Below are 24,728 nucleotides of genomic sequence, written 5' to 3' on the forward strand. Positions count from 1 at the left end.
TCCTAGAGGTCCAAAAGGTCCTGGATAAATAAAACTTTTTAAAAAACATGTAATTTTTTTTATTAAAATATATTTTGTTCATCTATATTCTATATCTCCTTGAATTTACTTAAAATTATAATCTCTAGAGATCCCTTAACTTTTGATTGATCGTTTTGTCGCGGATATTGATCTACAGGGTTACCCACAAAGAATGAGAATTTAGAGACGACTGTACGGAATTTATTCAATCCTATTTCTTCCACTGAGGGTCACCTGCATCTGTAAAATTGTGTCATTCTTTGCCAGATTATTCAATATACCCTATAAAAACTTGATTGAAGACAGAAGCCTAACCTCAACATTCAGATCGTTATATTTAGATAGTTAAAGGTCGTTATTAAAGCCTCATCCTTGATGAGTTTCACTTACTTATCAAGATCAGAGATCAAGCTGATAAACGGGGAGAGCCTACTAGCTACTTTAATCAGCCTAAGCTTGAGGAGCAGAGATGACTTTGAAGCGTGCAGGAATTGCCTTGACCAAGACAAAGCCCTAAAAAGGTCGGTCCCGGTAGATAGAGGATTAGCTCTGGATATTTTTCCCAGAATGGTCCAAGAAAAGAGATGGACTTGTCCCACATTCAACCTAATAGACAGAATCAACTTTTTGGATATTAATATAACATACACTTTTTTTAACTGTAAAGTCGCTAGACTGGACTGGACTTGCTGTTATAATATAACATATACTTGATTTAACTATAAAGTTTCTAGACTGCACTTGCTGTTATAATATAACATATATACTTGCTGTTATAATATAACATATACTTGCTGTTATAATATAACATATACTGGCTGTTATAATATAACATATACTTGCTGTTATAATATAACATATACTTGCTGTTATAATATAACATATACTATAATATAACATATACTTGCTGTTATAATATAACATATACTTGCTGTTATAATATAACATATACTTGCTGTTATAATATAACATATACTGGCTGTTATAACATAACATATACTTGATGTCATAATATGATATGATTTGATTTGATTTGATTTGATTTGATTTGATTTGAAACTGGTTTTTTTTTGGATTTACTTTTATCGTCTTTTAAAAGAAGGACACATGACATGACGTAAATAAAAAAAAGATGAATCCAAATACATGTTTATATTCAATAAACACTTCATTTGTATTATTTTCATTGATCCAAAAAGTCAGGTACTGTTTAAAATGTATTTTAAGGTAGAAGGTGATTGGATCAATATACTGAAGACGACTTTTTCATTATAGTCATAATTGTTAAAAAGCTTTTTTGGATTTCAAATTTATCTTTTCTTTGTTGCCGTGCTTTCAGGATGTTTAAAAGCTTTATATAAATTGAAATTGAAAGTCGTCTTCATTATATTGATATGATCGTCTACCAAAGTATAATAATATACCCAAAGCCCCCCCCCCCCCGTCGGATAAGAAGATCTTGTAAAATCTGAAAATGCCTGAGACTCGGATTTCCCAGACTTGAACTTGAAAACTTGGAAAATGTAAAAGTGTTGAAATTCTAATCTGAACATATGTTTAAAAACTTAAACCTTCGCCTTGGGCTGTTCTGATGCATCATACTCTGTATCAAATAGATTTTAGTACAATAGATGGCAACGTAGAATTTGTACACTCTCAGTACAGCTGTATTCTTACGTCACAAGTGTCAACTCAGTTTTTGTGTCCGACAAAACTATCAATAATAGTGATAATTTTAGGAAAAAGTGCTTATCTTACAGTAAAATAAGTGCAATTTTATGTGTTATTTAATTTCTGTAATTACACTTTTTTCTTTAATCTTGGATAACATGTCAACTAATGTGAGAAATTTCGTTTTCCTTGATATATTTGACACTTGAGACGTCTTGTATAATTGGTCCATTTCTCTGTTGCCACCTATTGTACTTGATAATCTATTTGCTCTGTATTTCCGCCGTCGTCAGAAGCAAACTTCTTTGTAAGGATCTCTGACTAAAAAGGCGGTTTAACTTCCTCGCAGGATGATTTATTTTTCTATAATGAAGTTCCCATGCAGTACACGACATACTTCATAAAGTACGTTGCATAACATTCCTAGTAAACGAAGTTCAGCTCTAAGGCAGTAGGGTCATCTGCCTATACATGAGCCCCTCCCTTTCCATGGGGGGGGGGGGGCGTGAGCGTACTGTCAAATGACTGCCTTAGAACTGAACTTTTCCTTCCTCAATACGAAAGTTATGCAACGTACTTCATGAATTATATAGACGCAATAGAGAAATTATAAATAAATTTCTTTTTTTCTTGTCACACGCTTCTCTAATTTGGACATTGGGACACATGTTTATCTATAGAATCTGAATACTGGGGCACATGTTTATCTAGAGAATCTGGATACTGGGACACGTGTTTATCTAGAGAATCTGGATACTGGGACACGTGTTTATCCATAGAATCTGAATACTGGGACACGTGTTTATCTAGAGAATCTAAATACTGGCTGTGACTTAGGTTTATCTATAGAATCTGTATACTGGGACACATGTTTATCTAGAGAAAAGTTATACTGAGACACGTGTTTATCCAGTGGATCTGTATACTGAGACACAGTGTTTATCTATAGAATCTGAATACTGGGACATGTGTTTATCTAGAGAATCTGGGTACTGGGACATATATTTATCTATAGAATCTGAATACTGGGACATATGTTTACCATAGAATCTAAATACTGGTACACGTGTTTATCAAGATAATATTTATAATGGGAAACGTGTTTAACTAGAGAATCTAGCTACTGGATGTGACACATGTTTATCTAAAGAATCTGTAAACTGGGACACATGTTTATCTAGAGAATATTTATACTGGCACACGTGTCTATTTAGAGAATTTGTATACTGGGACACATGTTTATCTAAATAATCTGGACACAAGGACACATGTTTATCTAGAGAATCTGGATTCTGGGACATACGTTTATCGAGAGAATATTTATGCTGCGATACATGTTTATCTAGAGAATCTGGATAATGGGACATATGTTTATCTATAGAATCTGAATACTGGGACATATGTTTATAATAGAATCTAGATACTGGGGCACGTGTTTATCAAGAGAATATTTATACTGGGACACGTGTTTATCTAGAGAATCTAGCTACTGGATGTGACACATGTTAACTAAAGAATCTGTAAACTGGGACACATGTTTAGCTAGAGAATATTTATATTGGGACACATGTCTATTTAGAGAATCTGTATACTGGTACATATGTTTATCTAAATAATCTGGATACAAGGACACATGTTTATCTAGAGAATCTGGATTCTGGGACATACGTTTATCGAGAGAATATTTATGCTGGGACACATGTTTATCTAGAGAATCTAGATACTGGGACACATGTTTATCTATAGAATATGGATACTGGGACACATGTTTATCTAGAGAATCTGGATACTGGGACATTTGTTTATCTATAGAATATTTATTCTGGGACACATGTTAATCTAGAAAATCTGGATATTGGGACATATATTTATCTAGAGAATATTTGTACTTGGACACATTTTTGTCTAGAGTATCTAGATACTGGGAAACATGTTTATCTAGAGAATCTGGATACTGGGACATTTGTTTATCTATAGAATATTTGTTTATTTGTAAAATCTGGACAGTGGGACACTTGATTATTTAAAGAATCTGAATACTGGGACACATGTTTATCTATAGCATCTGGACATAGGGACACCTGATTATCTAGTAAATCTAGATATTGGGACACATGTTTATCCAGTAAATATGAACATTGGGACACATGTTTATCCGAAGAATCTGGACATAAGGACACTTGATTATCTAGTAAATCTGGACATTGGGACACGTGTTTATCTAATAAATGTGAAGATTGGTACACGTGTTTATCTAGTAAATCTGGACATTGGGAAACATGTTTAATGTTTATCTTGTATGTGTGTACAATTGTTTATCTAAGTTTAAAGAACTGTGCCCGGATATGAGTAAGCGAGTGGGTTGAAAGATACCAGAGGAAACTGATTCATAGATCTGTTATCTTGTATCTCCGAGCCTACCCGGAGTAAACTTAAACCTGACATTCGCAGTTCTCTCAGGTCTCAAGTAGGTACTGATAAATACATAGATTCTTATTCTCTTGAAATAACCAAAATAGTTTTTAAATGTTACCTTTTTGGCTCTTTTTTGTATTGTTAACCCGTCTTTCCATTCTTCCTTCTCTTCTCTAATCTTAATATCTAACATCTTATCTTTTAGTTAACTCTTGTCTTTTTATTATTTCCTCTTGTCCTCTTCTTCTTTTATCTCTTCTTTACACATCTTGTCTTTTTCTTTTTGTAGCTTGTCTTCTTCTTCTTATATTACTTCTTTATATATCTTGTCCTTTTCTTCTGTAATCTTGATCTCTTCATTATATATCTCTTCTTTATACAACTTGTCCTTTTCTTTTTATTAATTGTCCTCTTCTTCTTATATCTTGTCCTCTTCTTATTATACCTTGTCCTCTTCTTCTCATATCTTGTCCTCTTCTTTTTATATCTTCTCCTCTTCTTCTCATATTTTCTCCTCTTCTTATAAATACCTTGTCCTCTACAGCTCATATCTTGTCCTTTTCTTTTCATATCTTGTCCTCTTCTTCTCATATCTTGTCCTCTTCTTCTTATATCTTGTCCTCTTCTTCTTATATCTTGTTCTCATCCTCTCATATCTTGTCCTCTTCTTCTTATATCTTGTCCTCTCCTTCTCATATCTTGTCCTCTTCTTCTCATATCTTGTCATCTCCTTCTCATATCTTGTCCTGTTCTTCTTATATCTTGTCCTCTTCTTCTTCTATCTTGTCCTGTTCTACAGGCTGGACACTAAAAGAACCTACAGAAGAAGGCGGATAACTGTTGAGGGAGGCACAGAGCAGGAGAGAAAACTAGTATTATCTCATATATATTCAAATCTCAAGGTATATACTAGTATTATCTCATATATATTCAAATCTCAAGGTATATACTAGTATTATTTCATACGTATTCAAATCTCAAGGTATATACTAGTATTATCCTATATATATTCAAGTCTCAAGGTATATACTAGTATTATCTCATATATATATTTAAATTTCAAGGTATATACCAGCATTATCTCATATATATTCAAATCTCAAGGTATATACTAGTATTATCTCATATATATTCAAATCTCAAGGTCTATACTAGTATTATCTCATATATATTCAAATCTCAAGGTATATACTAGTATTATCTCATATATATTCAAATCTCAAGGTCTATACTAGTATTATCTCATATATATTCAAATTTCAAGGTATATACCAGTATTATCTCATATATATTCAAATTTCAAGGTATATACCAGTATTATCTCATATATATTCAAATCTCAAGGTATATACTGGTATTATCTCTTATATATTCAAATCTCAAGGTATATACTAGTAATATCTCATATATATTAAAATCTCGAGGTATATACTAGTATTATCTCATATTTATTCAAAACTCAAGTTAAAGACTAAATCAAAATCTCAATAATTTTCAAATTTCAACGGAAAAACTACAAAGTATTATGTCAAATAATTGTGTATTAGTTAATTTCTTTTGAGGATAATCTCTCAACTAGTAAGAAGAAGAAGACAAGCATAATGGAATCCATTAAAATGAAAATGGCGGAATCTTCCAAAACCAAAATGGCCGACTCTTCAAAAACTAAAATGTCGGAATCCACAAAAACTAAAATGATGGAGAAATCTAAAACCGAATGCTGGTGTGATCATTCTCAGGTAAATTTTAGTTTCTTAAAGAATTATTGATAGATTTAGCTTATACACCATTTCTTGTATACCACAAAGAGCAAATCTAAAATAAAATATAAACTACATCTGAAAATGTCTTCCATATTCTTTCATCTGTCCCCCATGAAAACCTTCCTGTTCTGGTAGATGCGCCTGAAGGAGAAGGAGATGCTTAAGGATCTGAACAAGCAGCATATTGAGCTCATCATGGACAAGAACTCACAGATCAAGAAGCTGGTTGATCAGCTCAACCAGAGGTTAAAGGGATTTTATTTTTCTAAACTAGAGGATAAAGGGATGTATTTATCTAAACCAGAGAATAAAGGGATTGTATTTGACCACACCAGAGGTTAATGGGATTGTATGTATCTAAACTAGAGGTTAAAGGGATTGTATTTATCTAAACCAGAGGTTAATGGGATTGTATTTATCCACACCAGAGGTTAAAGGGATTGTATTTATCTAAACCAGAGGTTAATGGGATTGTATTTATCCACACCAGAGGTTAAGGAATTCTATTTATCTAAACTAGAGGATTTAGGGATTGTATTTATCTAAACCAGAGGTTCAAGGGATTGTATTTATCCACACCAGAGGGTAATGGGATTGTATTTATCTAAACTGGAGGATAAAGGAATTGCATTTATCTAAACCAGAGGTTAAAGGGATTGTATTTATCTAAACCAGAGATTAAAGGGATTCTATTTATCTAAACTAGAGGATTTAGGGATTGTATTTTTCCACACCAGAGGTTAGTTAATTGGATTGTTTTAGCTACACATGATATTGAAGGGATAATTTAGCAATTTGAAACATTATTGTAAAAATCTGAATATCTGATCTTCAAATTTCATTATCTTTGCAACCCGATGTCGTAGGCCTTAGATATTTCAAGCTGTGGATTCTTTTAGATTAAAAAACTCCAAGTTTTAAATATCAAAGGATTACACCTGCAGGTTGCAAAGATACAGGGATCAGAAAATTTGGGGTTGAGGCAAAGCCTTAATTCTTTTGAAAATTTTCTGATGGTTTTCATAATGTCGTCTTACTTTACAGGAAATCTGAGATTAGTATTATCAAAGAGGAGATTCAGAGGTAAAACCAATTTTAAAAAATCAATTTTTTCAAATGTGAACACTTTTCTGTTAATAAAAAATAAAGATTTTATTTAATGATATGCATTACTGTTGGTTATCATTTTTTTAAATAATCATTTAAAATACATATTTTTTCAATTTTTCGTCGATAAAACAGATAACAGTTGTTAAAAATAACTTTTAAAATCAGTAAAGTTTCTCCAGAAAATATTTTTTGTATTATAATTTCTTAAATTATATATTCTTTCATGATCTTTTATATTATTCAGATCCGTTTCTTCGAGGAAAGAAACTATGAAAAACATCGAAGAACAAATGTAAGTCAGAATATTTTTCTATCAAATTTATCATATTATTTTTGTTTCAATTAAATCTGAATTTCTATTCAGTCAGAATGTTAACGTGCACCAACAAGAAGTATGGGACAGCTCAAACTGTCATACTTAATCTCTTTTCTTTTTACCGAGAAGGTTCAACTCTTTTAGACAAAATATAAACTAAAAGGCGAGAACCTTCGAGAAACAGAGAAATTTTAAGTCCAAAAACTTTAAGAACATCGTGCCAATAGTGTTATGGTAATTTTATGAAACACATGTGTACTTGCCTTATTGCAATGGCTATTTCTAGATAAAATAAGCTTTTTATGACAGCAGAAACAAAAATATAAAGTTAATTTTAATTTTATTTTTATTTATGTTAAAAAATATTTTGTAAATATCCAAAATAAATTGTAGCAAATCCGGAAACCAACACGTGCTATTTTGTACAGTAGTAATTTAACATATAGCACGATCATAATAAAATTAACTATGAAGTGAGTAAGAATGATAAAGTCCTAGATTTGTTAAAATGATAGGATACTAAATGTCGTCTTTTCAAGACGTATGGGATTTTCGTTCACATTAACCCCGAGGCAAACGCAAAGGAGACGTGCATGCCATGCGTAACTTCTTTGGGCCTCTGCCTCAGGGTTATAGTGAACGAAAAACCCTTAAATCTTTAAAAGACGACATCTAGTTTCCTATATGTTATTTTAATTAATCTATGGATAAAGTAAACATTATTAGTTTTTAAAAAAATCTTAAGACAGGTTTATAATTATTATCTTTAAATATGTATTTTGAGAGCGCAACTTTACATGTTATTGTTAATAAGAGCTGGGAAATGCTGAGTTTTGTAGATTTATGTTTAAAAATTGCTTCCCGCATTTCTTTTTCTGCAAGGAAGACGATCTTTTGTCTCTAGAAACTTTTTATTATCTAGGATTGAGAGGTTTAGTGAACAGGAGGACAAATACAGGGAGAAGATACGTGACCTCGAGGCTTCTAATCTCGACCTCAAATCTGAGGCTCGAAGGATTCATGCTCTTGAAGACCAGGTTTGAAATCTTTGAAATTTAACCATTTAAAGGGACTGTGCGGGTAAGGGACCCTCCAGTGATAGAATGACATGTTCTATTCACAAGGGTACCCTTGAAAGCTTTGGACGTCTGATCAAGTATGAATTATATATCCATGTTTTTGTTTTTTCAAAATTGAATGTGTTCAATTGTAGTTTCTCAACATATGCCTTAAAAATAATGGGGAATTTGGAAGAACTTTCAAGTTTCCAAATTATTAATTAGATGTAGGTGTCAATTGGGAATTGGAAATTCCCCTCTTTATGTAAAAGTTCACTTTAAATTACGCGTACACAGTCTCTTTAAGGATAATTCAAGGGCAGAGACTAAACAAGAATGTTTTAAAATTACATTTTTTGAATAAGTTGGCTTTTATCATATTGTCCAGATATTCACTCTAACAAAAGATATTAGCAAACTATTTGACCAATGTTTTATCATTATCCATATAAGTTAGCATTTTAAGTTATATTTCAGTTATTTAAAGTTATATTTCAGTCATTTTAAGTTATATTTCAGTCATTTAAAGTTATATTTCAGTCATTTTAAGTTATATTTTAGTCATTTAAAGTTATATTACAGTCATTTAAAGTTATTTTTCAGTCATTTTAAGTTATATTTCAGTCATTTTAAGTTATATTTCAGTCATTTTAAGTTATACTTCAGTCATTTTAATTCATATTTCAGTCATTTTAAGTTAGTTATATTTCAGTCATTTTAAGTTATATTTCAGTCATCTTAAATTATATTTCAGTCATTTTAAGTTATATTTTTCAGTCATATTAAGTTATATTTTAGTAATTTTAAGTTATATTTCAGTCATTTTAAGTTATATGTCAGTCATTTTAAGTTATATTTCAGTCATTTTAAGTTAGTTATATTTCAGTCATTTTAAGTTAGTTATATTTCAGTCATTTTAAGTTATATTTCAGTCATTTTAAGTTATATTTCAGTCATTTAAGTTATGTTTCAGTCAATTTAAGTTATATTTCAGTCATTTAAGTTATATTTCAGTCATTTTAAGTTATATTTCATTCATGCTCGTGTGAAAATTTTGGCACAATTTAATAAAAACAAACTTAAAGAACATATGCAATTTTGTAAAAAACGATAGGTAGACGTCTTAGATATCTGTGGAACCTGTGGAACCAAAATACCTAAAATGTTAAAAACCAATCATTCAACCCAATACATCTAAATCCCTTAGCTGAAGTAAGAAATGGTGTGTTGTGAACACAGACTAACCAGACTACAATTTAAATTACCTAGCTGAAGTAAGAAATGTTGTGTTGTGAACACAGACTAACCAGAATCCGCTTAAGCTCTACCTGGATAGGGTAAGGAGGCCTGAAGTGTCCCGGTTACAGATTCATGAAAGGCTTTTTACTGCCATCTAACGGCCACTTGTTGCATATAATACCCGTTCGGGTGTTAAGTTGTACAACTTTTATTAAAGAAATACTCCAATTTTTAACATAAAATATAACATTTATGAATTAAGTTTTTGAAGATTTTGTATTTCGTATCCAAAGGATCCTTAAATATCCCTGAATACAGATGTTTGCTAATTGGTCGTGTGAGTCGTGTACATTCATTGGGATTAGATTTTTTCTAGCTTTTTGAAAAATTCTTGATATTTTGCAGCCTGCATATTACATATTGCAAATCACAATTTTAAAAATTATTTTTCTTCCCCTCCCCTCATTCCCCTTTATTTTCCCTCCCTCATTCCCCCCTCCCTCATTTTCCACACATTCCTCTTATTCCTCTCCCCCTGCCCCTCCTTTCCCACCCCCCTCATTCCCTCATTATCCCCATATCCCCGCCACTTTCATTGTAATCTGTTCCTTCAATCTTGAACATTATGATGTAAACTTCTTTTATTATGATTAAATAAGTATTTTTAGTCAAACTTATTTTCCTCTAAAATATGAAAACTTCAATTCTGAAAAGTGTGGTCTCATTTGTCAAAGAATCCCCAAGGAAACTTTTCGAATTTTGTTTTATTTATATTGTTTTTCTGCAATTTTTTTTGTGTAGTCAGGATTGGGTGCGGCCACTGAGAGAGCCCAAACATTTGAAAATGCTCAGGCAACAAGCCTAAAAATTACATTTTTCAAAATTGAATATGGATTGGAAACATGTTTTAAAAAGAAAATTCATATTTTTAATAAACTGACAAGCTTTTTTCTTAAACATTGGCGCAGTACGATTATATTAGGCATCTTATGGAAAGTTTTTAGGAGAATCTGGAGAGTTTAGAGAATACAGCTCTAGTATCTAGTTTAATCCATGTTTAGCCGAGAACCTGGAGAAACTGGGACCTGATAAAAAGCCTATACCTCTATAGGACGGAAGAGAAACAAGCTCCAGTATACCATTTAATCCATATTTAGGTGAGAAGGTTAGAGGAAGACCTGGAGAAGTTAGCACGAGAGAGAACCCAGCTCCATATATCTAGTTTAATCCATGTTTAGTGTAAAACGTAAGCCTATACCTCTAGAACGGAAGAGAAACAAGCTCCAGTATACCATTTAATCCATATTTAGGTGAGAAGGTTAGAGGAAGACCTGGAGAAGGTAGCACGAGAGAGAAACCAGCTTCAGGATCTATTGTATTCTGCACAGGAGGAGAATTCTAAATTGAATCAGGTTACTTTAAATCAAAAGCTTTTTTGCTCTTTTTCTTTTTCAAATATTTAAAATGAATTGATGTAGTCTCACCCTAATCTAACAGTTGCATGATCCAAGCTGGTGCAACATGCCCTGTCTGTATATTTGCATTCAGTTGTACCGTCCAGTCTGGCTACTCAGTGTAGAGTCGACCCAGGATGTGTTATGTAACAAATTTTGCCTAGCAAGATTACAGTGGTCTAAAGTTTTGTTTTTCCAAAAAGATGTAAGGGAAAGAGAATAACAAAAAATGTTTTAAATTTTCAAAGATTGATAGACCCTTCTCTAACAAAAATATAGATTAGAGACGAGTTTTGATAAAATCATCCCTTGGGAATCCATTTGTTTAATATGATCATATATAATTATATACATCTGTGAGGGGCCTGTCTGATTCACAACTTTACCGGCCTTTAAACCTATATATCTGATCAAGGTTCTTGAGGAATTGTATCCTCATTTTAGAACTATAAGACTCCCGAAATTTAAAAGAGTATTGTGAATGAAACTCCCGAGTTTTCATTTCATTTACTTAACATTTAAGTAGATTTTAATTTGAGAGATTCGAAAAAAGGAGAATATGAAGAAACTAAATTATATAATATTTCATTACAAAAATATATATATCTACAAAACTGCCTAACCCCATTCGTGAAACCTGGGTTTCAAAACTGGTTTTTATAACGATATTCTGTCTTAAATTTTGTTCTCAGTGGTAGGAAACTCGAGCTCAAAATGTAACACATACGTACAATGCCACATACGTAACATGCAATGATAAAAGACACGTCTGTTATTAAATTGAAACTAAATAAAATAAGGATAACTCCTTCATTCAGGTTTTAATTACACAACTGTGAATCTTACATGCCAGATACACAAATGGAGATTCAGTTGAAATAAATTCCACACACGCACCTAGCTCTGACCCTTTAAGTAAATTCAACCTAAAGTCTGACAGCGTCAACCTTGTTGCACCGGCTAGTCATGGGCTAGTCCTATTAAGTTTCTGCTTAATTTACCGGGCGATACAGCACAAACTGGGACCGGAAATGTTGACCCGGCTCGGAAATTCAAATGTACCACGGCTGCCCGTGCACAGTCTCTTAACGTCTGAAAAAAATATTTCAGAAATGTCTGGTTCAAGAAAATCTGAATATGGAGAGGGAAACTACAAGAGAGGAAATACTCACCAGGGTAAGTCATTCAAATATAAACTTTCAGTATAAAAAATGTCGTTTTTAAAAAAAGTATTTTTTTTTATCTAAAATATCTAAAAATAAACTTTAGAACAAGGATGTTTTAATGTTTAAAGCGCACAGTCATACAGAAGTTTTCTGACGCCTTTTTGCGTCAGTGAAGAGAATTGGGTTTAATGTGTGTTTACAACCTGTGCTGTTGAGGTGGTTGAGGAGTGCGGTCACGTGACCGGAAGCTATGATACGCCAGACTGGGCAGAAGCTGACCTTCAAGAACTTTATAGTGTTGTTATTCAACAACTTAATACACAGGAATATATTGATAAAAATAACAAGAACAACAATAAATGTGTGGAAACAATGGTATTTCTTGGCAAATCCTTTCATCTGATTTAACCATTTGGAATAAGGACTTTCTTAGTTTTAGGGTTGGGGGAGCAGGGGGAAGGGGGAGAGAATATTTCTCTAAATATTTTTGTTTTGAATTTTCAACAATTTGATTGATGACATTTTACTGGTTACACACACAAACTTTGAAAAACTTGAAAACAAGAAAAATTTGATTTATTGCAAGAATTTGTCAAAAAACACATGAATAATTTTATGCGAGGAAAGGGGATATAGATGCAACAAAGATGTGGACATTTTTTTTGAAGTTTGCCATTTTTATTAGTTTTAAAATTCAAGACAATCAATCATGAAAATTTCTATGAAAAAATGAAAAAATGAAAAAGTCTTTACAAAATTAACAATCAAGTATTGTCAGGATGTTAGCACTACGCCCTTCTGCAATGAAACGGTATGTTGATTATTCTTATTTTTTTACGTTTTGCCAGGTAGGTTAGGTTAGGTTTGAATATAAATAATGAATTACAGCTAAATCCTAAATGAGCTATACATCGGAAACATTTATCAAATGTCGTCTTGACTCTTTTTCAACGGATTTTATACAATTTTCCGTAAATCTCAGTATTTGCGAAAATAAATAAATAGCCATAAATATGCGGGAACAGTTTTAAAGAGCTCCTTATAATTATTTAATTAAAAAAACTAAATATCTGCAACATTCCATTATCAGAAAGTGAAGAATACGACATTTGATGAGAATTCTTTCGATGTATTTTATATTTAAGGTTAAACTGCAGTAAAAACCTTTGTTGGTACAATAATAGCCTGGATGACAAGAAAAACCAAATTTTGTCGACAAAAACCTACAACCAGTGATGGTCTGCAGACAATAAATTATTGCATTTTTTAAGCTTTTAAGTTTTTTGGACTTCTAAATGGTTTCATAAAAATCTTTAACAAATTTCTAAATCATTTAATCCTAACATTTAGTTTTCTCGCATTATGCAAGTTTTAGCAAGGAAAGGATTAGTTTTTTCCTTAGATTTCTTCCTAGGAGACAAGTTTAGCATATACTTAAAAAAGGTTTTACAGAATAAAGTGTTAAAATGTTGAAACCTTTTTTATGGAACAGTATTCTGTGAAGCCGTTATAAAGTCCAAGAAGCTAAAAGATTTGAAGAAACAGACCAAGTTTTTTCTGATCAAATGTACTATTTCAGCTTATACCCTAAAGAATTACAATATAAAAAAGACAATTACACTGAAACCGATGCAATAAATTCAAGAAATATGAGAAAAATTAAATCAAAACCCTGTGTGCTTACAATGGAACATGTAAAAAATTATCCTGAAAAACTTGCCAAAATATTAAAAGTCAAAACATTTCAACAGGTTGCCTTGTTTTTGGGTACCAAATACAAATAAAAATAATTGTTTGTAGCTGCGAACTTTGCTGGAGGAGCTGATAAAAGAAGGAGATGTATCAAGGAGAAGGAGAGAAGAAGAGTACAGGTTAGAACTCACGCAACTCTCATTTACGCATGCTCATTCAGCGGTGAAAGTTTATACTCAAGTCAATATACAAGCAACCATTTACAAGGTTCAGTAGAGATCTTTTCTTTGGTCCTGTGTATCTTAATTATTCTAGTTTAATTTTTTTCGTCATGTTGAAAGCAAATTTAAGATATTAGGTCTGAAGCAACAATTGAGCTAGTGTAATGAACAAAATTGATATAATATCTAACGGTTGGATGGTTTCAATTAGCTCATTTAATATATTGTAAAGTTTCATAAAGAGATCACAACATTTCTAGTTCTATATTTTTTAATTGATAATATCAGTTGAAAATATTGATTTTAGATTTTACCATACCCACGCCATGTACTGGACCAGCCACATGAATTTCACTAGATTTCACTGATTAATTTGGTGTGTCGTCCCGTTTTGCCCGTTTATGTGTACTGAACACCTTACATTAGTTGCTGAAAAGTCGGTAATGGTATTTAATATGTACCGGAGTTTACAGTGCAGCCTTTACATATTGGCATACACAGTTAAACCATATTGAAAATCTGAATTTACCTAAAACAAATGTGGTCCGAATGAATCAGCCCCTAATATTTAGATTAGAATGTGCAATCTTGATAAAACTTTGAAAAAACCCCTTTGACATTTATTTCAACAATTCTATTTCTATCAATTGTATTATTGATTGATAAATTGATTAAAGGAGATCCAGTCAAAAACTGCTAGTATTCGAGCTATCCGGATCAAGATTATATTGGTGTATTGATAGAAAGTTTAATTAAATGACTTTATTGATTTGATTGATTGATTGATTAGTTGATTGATTAGGAATGAATTGAAGGAGAGCCAGGCAGAAACAGCAAGTATGCGAAATGCCCTGGTTAAGAGTATATTGGTGTATTGATATATTGTCTAATATAAAATCAAATTGATTGATTGATTTATCAGGGAAGAATTGAAGGAGAGCCAGGCTGAAACAGCAAGTATGCGAGCTGCCCTGGATAAGATTATTTTGGTGTATTGATATATTGTCTAATATAAAATCAAATTGATTGATTGATTTATCAGGGAAGAATTGAAGGAGAGCCAGGCTGAAACAGCAAGTATGCGAGCTGCCCTGGATGAGATGAGAAGGAGACTTGAAGAAGCTCAGAGGTCTAATCTGGAGATGGAGCAGAGAATTCAGGATGAAAGGGTAGGCCTACATATTTGAAACATTATGGGGATATATTATGATGAGGATTGATGATATATTCACATCTAACATCATTGATACACTTTAATAGAAAGATTTTGATTAATCCTTAAAAAATTTAATTATTGTTCAATCAGATATTTTTTGGAAAAACTTGAAAAATTAATCCCTGTTCTTTAGAAACAGTTTCAGGTGATTTTCTTAAAAAGTTTGTTTCTAGCTTGATATAGCTTCATAACTATAGTGTGTCTGCATAACTAATATTTTGAAGGACATCTATTAATAAGAAAATAGTACTTAAGTTAGAAAAGGCTATTTTCACTGCTTTTCTCTGTTCATCCATCTTATATAAGATTTTCCTAACCTCCAATTGGTTCTTGAAACTCTAAATGTTCAGGCTGTTACTGAGAGGGTTGAGAGAGAGCGAAGGGAACTGCTGGAGAATATTCAGAGCTGTAAGCACAACGAGGTTTGGACATTATTCATATATCTATATATATATATATATATATATACTTAAACACTTGTTTAAATCAATTATCTGATATTAATTTTAGTGAGGCCATTAATGTTAAAGTCAATGGAATAATGTTATTGATGTTAAGGTTGATTTGAGCGATGATATTGAGGTATACAGGAAAACTCTTGAATACCAAGGGAAGATTAACTGGAAACATGGAGGAAGGTAAAAAATAAACTTATTACTTTCATTATCATGAATTTTTCAACCCCTCCCCCCACCTACTCCTTTCACCTCAAAATAATTATATTTTCAATATCTGCCATTGTTTTCATCTTAAAAACCCACATTTTGTAGTCGGGTATATGAAAATTTCAAAGTTGCAACTTGCATAGCACTTGATTTTGATTTCTGTATTAAAGGAGTATCTTGCAAATTCCTAATTTTTTTTTGACATAATGAGAATACGGTGATTTGCATTCAGGTCTAGGCATAGCAGTGGGGGTAGTTCAAGCTCTAGCTCTAGTTCTAGTTCTGGTGCTAATGGAGATGATAAAACTACAAAATTGATCAGGTAATCAGAGTTATTAGTAGCATCATTATTTTTATCCATATTCAATATCAATATCATTATTATAATTACTCAAACAATTTTTGACAGTTTATTACACTTTCATAAGATATCTGTAAGGTTCACAGCAAAAGCCCAAAAGATGAAATACATTTTTACAGGCCCAATTAGTGGCATCTTTTAGAGGTTCTTAGTTTACCCTCAGAAAGAAGGATGTATATATATTTAATATTTGCAAGTTATTCAACAACACCATTACTTACAGGGTTCCTCGGCTTTAAAATGGGAGATCAATTGTTTCTTTTTTGCAAGACACAATTTAAACATACATTTTTGTGGCTTAGGATCAATCCAGCGTCTCTGCCATCCCGCCCTCCAATCTCTTCTAGACCACCCTCATCTCAAGGTATACTTTTTTTATCTTATCTTTTCATTTATAGATTTACTATGTTCAATCGGGTTCAATCATTGTTCTAAATAAGCCTAATGATAAATCCTCCAAAGTACGCTGTATTAGCATATCAAAAGATGTGGTCCACATAAATATATGTAAATGATATTCTAAACCTTCATGAAGATATCTAACAAAATATAAATATTTTATACTTTATAATCACAAAAATAGGTTTTTACTGTTTAGCGACATAGAATAAACATTTGAGATGTTTATATATACATATATGGATTGGGTAGCAAAATAATATAGAGTTAAAGATCTTTCTATGTATTGGATTGCAATACAGCACACAATGAACATTTAGGATGTGTGTATGTATATATGTGTATTGGGGTTTAAAATAATAAATAGATAAAGATATATCTGTGCTGTATCAGATTGCAATACAGCACACAATGAACATTTAGGATGTGTGTATGTATATATATGTGTTTTGGGTTTTAAAATAATAAATAGATAAAGATATATCTGTGCTGTATCAGGTTGCAATATAGCACACAATGAACATTTAGGATGTGTGTATGTATATATGTGTATTGGGTTTTAAAATAATAAATAGATAAAGATATATCTGTGCTGTATCAGATTGCTATAAATGTAATCTAGAAAATATTATGTTTAGTTTCAGTGGATATATACTTCAAGGCTATAAAACATATCAAAAGTAAATCATTTTTTTCTTCTTCTACAAATGATTGCCAAAATATTAGATAATATTCTGAGCAAATGTATTAAACATTTCAACCTTTAAATATTTTCCGACAAATTACAATTGCATACATTTTCTGAAACAGAGGTGCCAGGTCTCAAACAAAAAATGAGCTTATTAGATTAAACTGTTTAAACATCAATAAATCCATCAAACAGAGGCCGAATTTAAAGAATTTGAGCCGCGGCTTAAATTTGAAACGCAGCTCAAATATGGTTGGTTACACTCAAAATTTTATTCAATGTTTCGAGATTAAGCCGTTGCTCAATAGAAACCGCTTTTTGTCAGATTTGAGACGTAGCTCAAATTCATTAAATTCGGACTGGGGACCGATTTTAATGAATTTGAGCCAGGTCGTTGAACTACAACAAAGCCAATGCATGGTTGAACAGTCTTTAGACCTAGCTTAGATAAATAAAATCCGCCCTTAAAAATAAATGTAAAACTAATCTTAACTTTATGTCGATCCAATGATATTGACTAAGCTGCCCGATAATTTACTGAAAGACTAAGGCTTGTTTGCTACGAGTACAACCTAGCGGTCAACTGTAGAATAAAAAATATCCATGAAACAATCAGTTGACTAGAGATTGACATCGTTTTTGAGAACAATTGAATTTTGTGAACGAACGAAATTTTTCATGAACGATAGTGTCGTTCAGAAAAAAAGATTAAATTATGAAAACGAAAAACAACGAACATTTCAAATTCGTTCAAACGATTTTGAAAATTATCGTACTGAACAAACGATTTCTGGTGTTGGCTGATCCTCAGAGCACCCTGGTTGATCTTAATGGAACTGTCGGCGTAATTTGAAGTTACTCTCAATGCTATGATTGCAATGCCGAATTCACAACGGTACCCTTAAAGCCTTATTCTGGTCAAGTGTGAAATAGATATCAACGTATAAATTTTGAAAATTGAACATTTTCAGTTGTGGTTTCTCTACAAACTTGAATCGCACATTTCTACTTCAGGAAAATATATATGAATTTTTAGAATTGAGTACTTTTAAACAAACCTAGAAAAACGACAATTTCTTCAACACTTTTGATAGGATAAAGGTTTCAAGGGTACCGTTGTAAATCGGCATTATCATTTTTGCAAGAAGAGTCACTAGATTACTCTTACACTCCTTTTAAGTTAGGAACTTCTAGATAAAGCCTAGATTTATATTTCTAATTTATTTCTGCTGGAGGACGGCGGGTAAGTGTTGGGTTAACCGGCATGGGAACCTCGGGATCTATTGCCAGCAACTCTGGACCAGCCGGTCAACTTTCAGGACGAAGATCATTTAGCACCAGGTAACTGTGGAACACATATATCCAGTGTTGAATTTTGATTATGTCATGTTGATTGAGAATAAATGTTTTACAATAAAACCCAGAGATTTAGAATTAAAAATCTTTTTCTTAAACCTGTGCACAAAACAATCTCTATATTTGGTTTTTTACCTCATCATTTTCTATTGAAGATGAAAGTTAGAAATTCTGCAAGTTCAGAAATTACTATGAATAAAATGATCATAATACAAGGAGATGTAAATTTCGAAAATTCAAACTTTATGTAGATACATTATTTATATTGTATGTTTATTTTATATAATTAACAAAATTTGACACCACAAATAATTCCCGAGATTTTAAATGTACAAATATGAAAGATTTTACGAAATTTACGATCAGCTGCTGAAGACTCGAGCCTTAAAGAGAAAAAAACCCAAGATTGTTGGTTCTTACTAAACATTGGGCCATCCAAAACCCAGGTTTTGACTTGAGCTTTACTTTGGTCGATAAGCAGATGCAAAGACCGGGTTTTACTCGGGTTTAAGCTTTTAAAATCTCCTTGTACTTGTCTTATTCTTAAACGGAAACCTTGCATTCTAAAATTCTGGGCTGATTTAAGTCGAAAAATAACTCAGTGTTAAAATTTTATAATAAAATATAAAAGAGAAAATACAAAGATAAAATTAACCTGTAAATTTTAGGACTAAAACAATTCTTGATTTGGTATTTAACTTTTTTTTTAATAACAGTGTTTGATTGATTAATACTATATTGCAGGACCATGGAGAGGAATGAAACCAAAGTTCAATCCTTCCAATCTTCCACAGCCAAATCCGGGCTTTCAAATCTCTAATCCTTCCCAGCCAAATCCGGGCTTTCAAATCTCTAATCCTCCTCAGCCAAATCTGGGCTTTCAAATCTCTGATCCTCCTCAGCCAAATCTGGGCTTTCAAATCTCTAATCCTTCCCAGCCAAATCTGGGCTTTCAAATCTCAAATCCTCCTCAGCCAAATCCGGGGTATCAAATCTTTAATCCTCAACAACCAAATCCAGTGTATTAAATATTATGATTTAAGAAAAGTTTTTGGACGATTCACCAGCGTATTAATTGAACTTTGAATCGGTGATTCAAGATTTAAGCAAGTAAGCACCAAAGAGATAGTTGAGCTAGTTCAGTGGCCTTTATACAATTAATTGAATTTTGTTCCCCAAAAAAATAAATCTCTAATCCTTTTAAACTAAATCCAGAAATGTGTCTGCGTAAACGTTTTTCAACGTTTTTACTCAGAAAATTATTCAAATTTCACAAATCTGGAATTAATCCTAATATATTATGCTGTAATGCTACGCTCTCAGATCAATATCCTTTAAGATTCACAATTAATTATGCTTTTCTTTGATTAGCTATTCGAGTAGGTCCAAAAACCGTAAAAAATGTGATTTTACATTTATCTGCTATGTTGATTTTTGCATTTGTATCTCCATATTTACTAATTTGCTCTATATAGCGTATACATTTATCGGAAAATTAACCAAAATAATGATTCTTCTATTCCTATTTCTATAATAATTCTATGTTTCTATTTATAAAATAATATAATGTGATTTGAAATTAAATAAAATTCAATATTTTATTTTTTGTTATTTTAATTTGTCCTCCATAAACGTTTAATGAACTTTAAGAGAATAATGTTGTGATTTTAAAATGGAGGGTTCGCTTGAAAATTCGTGGAAAGTCCCTTTAACGATGGCTTTGGATATTTTAATAACTTAAGAAGGGTTAATGGAGGAAGGGTTAACCCCCCGCCCCCTCTCCCTCCCTTCCAAAATTAAACTATTAGAGGAGTGGCTAGTGGAGTCTTTGTTACAAACTCTTATTTTTTAATCCTGCATCTTTGCAACCCGATGTCGTAGATATTTCAAACATTAGTTTTTCAATCAAAGGTCTATGTTGCTAGGTGGCATAAATATAGGGATTGTGAAATTTGAGATTATGGCAAAGAATTAATCTCTTTGTACATTTTTTCACTCTCACTCTTCATTTTAGCAATGTCTTTATTGTGAATTGTCACTTTAAGTTCCGTTTTCAGGAAACAATCGTCTCTGTAAATCTTACATTTATCGCTGCGCATTTCCAAATTGAATCTCTATTCTCTAATAATTAAATACAAATACCGTTTAAAGGGACAGACCGGCTATGTAAGGTAGTTGAATTGAGTATGCATTGGACAATTCTTTAGGATTCATTTGAGACATATAAAACTTTTTAAAGATCTGTAAATCCTGAGTTTGAGCGCAAAGTCGACGTTCAAAATCGTACATTTTGGTGGATACGTTTTCAGAATTGTTTTTTAAATCATTAAATAACGACGACAAAAAATGTAAACAAAATTTTACAGTAAACTAATTAGTTGTTTAGGAACAGATTGAGAAAATAAAAATTAATCTTATCATCAAAAATAAGTAATCTTGTTCAATTATTAGTTTCTATTTTCTCATTATTCCAGTTTCTCATTATTCACAAAGATTTTCTTCAGATTTTCTGGAATTATTATTGAAAAGACGACATTTGAAGAATTTGTAGGAATCTGCGAATAAATTCACAGAAAATCAGAAATTCAATAAAATGATGAAATCGAAATAATTGATTCTAGCATTGATTTATTGACAAATTGTTTTTGATAAATATGTTCCTAACCATCTAATAAGTTTACAGTATAATTTTTACTTTATTTTTGTCGTCGTTATTTAATAATAAAAAAACACGTACCCACTCAAATATCGTAATATCGTAGGATAGTTTTATATATCCTAAAGAATTTGTCCACAACACTGCATCATCAGTTTAACTACCTTACATAGCCGGTCTGTCCCTTTAAAGGTTGGGCAAGGTTTTTAATTATTTCTTACATGATCTCTGTAGCAATAAATCCAGAAGTTATCTTTATAGAGAAACCACGATTAAAACACTATATAGGATATTTTTTCTCAATTAACATAAGATTTGATCTTGTCAAGTAAGGTCAATAGGAATCATGGCTCTGTTTGTGAGAATTGTTCTTCTAAGGGGGGGGGGGGAGGGGACTAGCTTCTCTGTGTGCTTGAAATAATGTAGAACAAGAAAACAATATAATTTGTTTAATTATTATTTGTACAAACATTAATATTGTGTTGGTGTATGACGTAGGACATTACTGCATTATATACATAATTTAGAATTAATACAGTATACAGGGTGTCACATAAATTTGGCCATTGTACACCACAAAACTGGGTGTCATTATAGCTACCTTACAACACAGGCGGGGCGAGAACCAAGGGTCTAACTGTAAGTGCTTTTGTACAGCAGTGGTTTAAACGTTCGAATCCAAGGATCAATATATTTTTTGTTCGAATCTAATAACATAATAACATGTTTTTCATTTAATTTTTAAAAGTCCGCGGTCTTTAAGTGTAAAAACACGTGTAAAGAATTTTAAGAAGAAGAAAAATTTTACCTCGAAATTTTGCTTTTAAAAATAAACATCTTATTGATGTACTTTTTAACATATAAATTGTTATTGAATTTATAAAAATTGTAAATTGAAGAATTAAAATATTCCAGTTAAAGGGACTGTAAGCGTTAAATCACGTGAGCTGTTAAATAAACGAAAAAAGTCAATACTTTGAATGTGTGCGCGAAGCACAAAAGAAAAAAATCCGTTCTTCTGAGTTCTAGTGTTTTTCCCTCATTTTAAGAATATATCTTGCTATCTCTTTCTTGCGTCAGTTAGTCCCTGGTTTAATGATATTCACTATGGGTTTAGAGTCCCCTATTATAGTCTACAGCAATTTTTTTGTTATTCATCCACTATGTAGTTCTTTTTGTATATAAGTTGCTAGGCGACGCGAGCCCCCCCCCCCTTTAGTTGACTGTGAGTACCTTGAAAAGAAGTTACGACGAATATAGAAAGAATCTGTGAGCTGGTTTAAGAGATATTCAAAACGATGAAAAAAAAATCAGAAAGAACAATTTAGCAACTCTCAAGTCAACAAAATAATAAATCTTTATGATTAATTAACAATAAACAATCTATATACATACTTTGCTTGTCTGGGTGTTTGACTGTTTGTATCCAATAAACGTCAAAACGGCTGAACCGATCGGGCCCAAATTGTGTGTGGGACCTCTCGGGACCCCAGGGAAGGTTTATGGATGATCAAAAATTTAAAAATTAGACTCCGACAAAATTCGATTTTTATTAAATTTTGAAAATCCGTGAATTTTTTTGTTTTTCTTTTACAATGTAAACAAAGAGAAAATGTTTACAATTGAAAAAGGAGATTGACGCGAAGCGCCCTGAGAGCCTAGCAAACATGAAATAACTAAAAACTTTCAGAACACTCTGTAGCATGCCGACATACCTTGGGGATTAGGTTGGGAGGGAAGATTTAGCTAATTAACTAATTATATTAAATACATTAATTACATAAAATATATTATTAATTACAGCACGCGCTTACAAATAATTATATTTATATACTTAGTTTATATTATTCCCAGCAGAGTTTATAGAATAATAATACACATTTTTCCTTCTTCAAATCTACAGCTGATGCATGGAGACTTCAGATGCAGAAGACATATTTTGACCTTGCAATCGTCATATTTTATCAGTTTCAGGTCGTCTTTACAGTCTTACCCTGATAGAACGTATTTGTTTATTTATTTATATGGTTACACATCAACAGATATATTTTAGACTAAAAAATTATTGGTTTTAAGGGTTTTTGTAAACATAATTTTTAGTGATCTTAGATTTAAAAAGTTGTATTTTAACGGTACAAAATAACGATTATAAGATATCACTGTTTTCTTTCTTAAAAAGAGTTCAGCCTTATTTTCCGTTTGCAGACTTTAATAAATATTTATGAGAATGTTAGGCTTCTAACTTAAAATATTTATGAGAATGTTAGGCTTCTATTTAAAATATTTATAAGAATGTTAGGCTTCCAACTTAAAATATTTATGAGAATGTTAGGCTTCTAACTTAAAAATGTTGGTTTTTATCGATTTTTTTCATGGCTTTAGAAAAATCAAATTTGTTAAGACAAATTTTTTTTAGATTCTGATTATCCAAAAATATTCCCTGCTGGGGTCATTTCAGCTTTCCCTCAAAATGTTTGGGCTCGATCGGTTCAGCTGTTTATTGTATACAAACAAATAAACACCCACACAGACAAGCAAAGTATATCTATAGATTAAAGCTATCTAGATAAATATCTTATTTTTAGGGATGCATCAGTGAGAGTTTTGTAAATATTATTTATACAATCTTGAATTTTCATTATATTTAAGAACAAACATCAACTCTTTGTATTTATGTGTTTCACCCTTTTTGTATCACGTACTCCCTCTTTACATTTAGAAAATGAATAAAATGTCGGAACTGCGCTAAACGTTTGATTTATATCTCAAGACATTAAAGAGGAGCCAAGAAATCAAAGAAGTTTTATAAAATAAAAAAGTATTAAAATGAAATATATTCGCAAATGTCTGATCTATTAAAAGACGTTTCTAGAAAATTAACATTAACCTTAACATTAACATTAATATTAACCTTAACATTAGCATTAACATTAACATTAACATTAGCATTAACATTAACATTAACATTAACATTAGCATTAACATTAACATTAATATTAACATTAGCATTAGCATTAACATTAACATTAATATTAACATGAACATTAACATTAACATAAGCATTAACATTAACATTAACATTAACATTAACATTTACATTAATATTTACATCAACATTAACATTAACATTAACATAACATTAACATTAACATTAACATTAACATTAACATTAGCATAACATTAACATTAACATTAACATTAACATTAATATTAACATTAACATTAACATTAACATTAACATTAACATTAACATTAACATTA

At 31.4% G+C, this 24,728-nt stretch overlaps 1 protein-coding gene across 1 annotated transcript; it reads left to right on the plus strand.

Annotated features, from left to right (window-relative positions):
• The first annotated feature begins 5,285 nt into the window (after positions 1-5,285).
• LOC111709592 (myosin-2 heavy chain, non muscle) lies at positions 5,286-20,412 on the plus strand. The gene is made up of 19 exons (XM_023483326.1): positions 5,286-5,291; positions 5,670-5,846; positions 6,006-6,115; positions 6,915-6,953; positions 7,225-7,272; positions 8,219-8,333; positions 10,904-11,005; positions 12,158-12,223; positions 12,430-12,537; positions 12,992-13,024; positions 14,014-14,084; positions 15,049-15,117; positions 15,169-15,295; positions 15,693-15,764; positions 15,901-15,980; positions 16,240-16,329; positions 16,671-16,732; positions 18,691-18,796; positions 19,556-20,412. Exons 2-19 carry the CDS (start codon positions 5,709-5,711, stop codon positions 19,629-19,631), a joined length of 1,512 nt encoding a protein of 503 aa, XP_023339094.1. The 5' UTR covers positions 5,286-5,291; positions 5,670-5,708; the 3' UTR covers positions 19,632-20,412.
• Positions 20,413-24,728: the final 4,316 nt, after the last annotated feature.

This window comes from Eurytemora carolleeae, unplaced genomic scaffold (assembly GCF_000591075.1).
Source record: "Eurytemora carolleeae unplaced genomic scaffold, Eaff_2.0 scaffold985, whole genome shotgun sequence".
Classification (NCBI taxonomy): Eukaryota; Metazoa; Arthropoda; class Copepoda; order Calanoida; family Temoridae; genus Eurytemora; species Eurytemora carolleeae.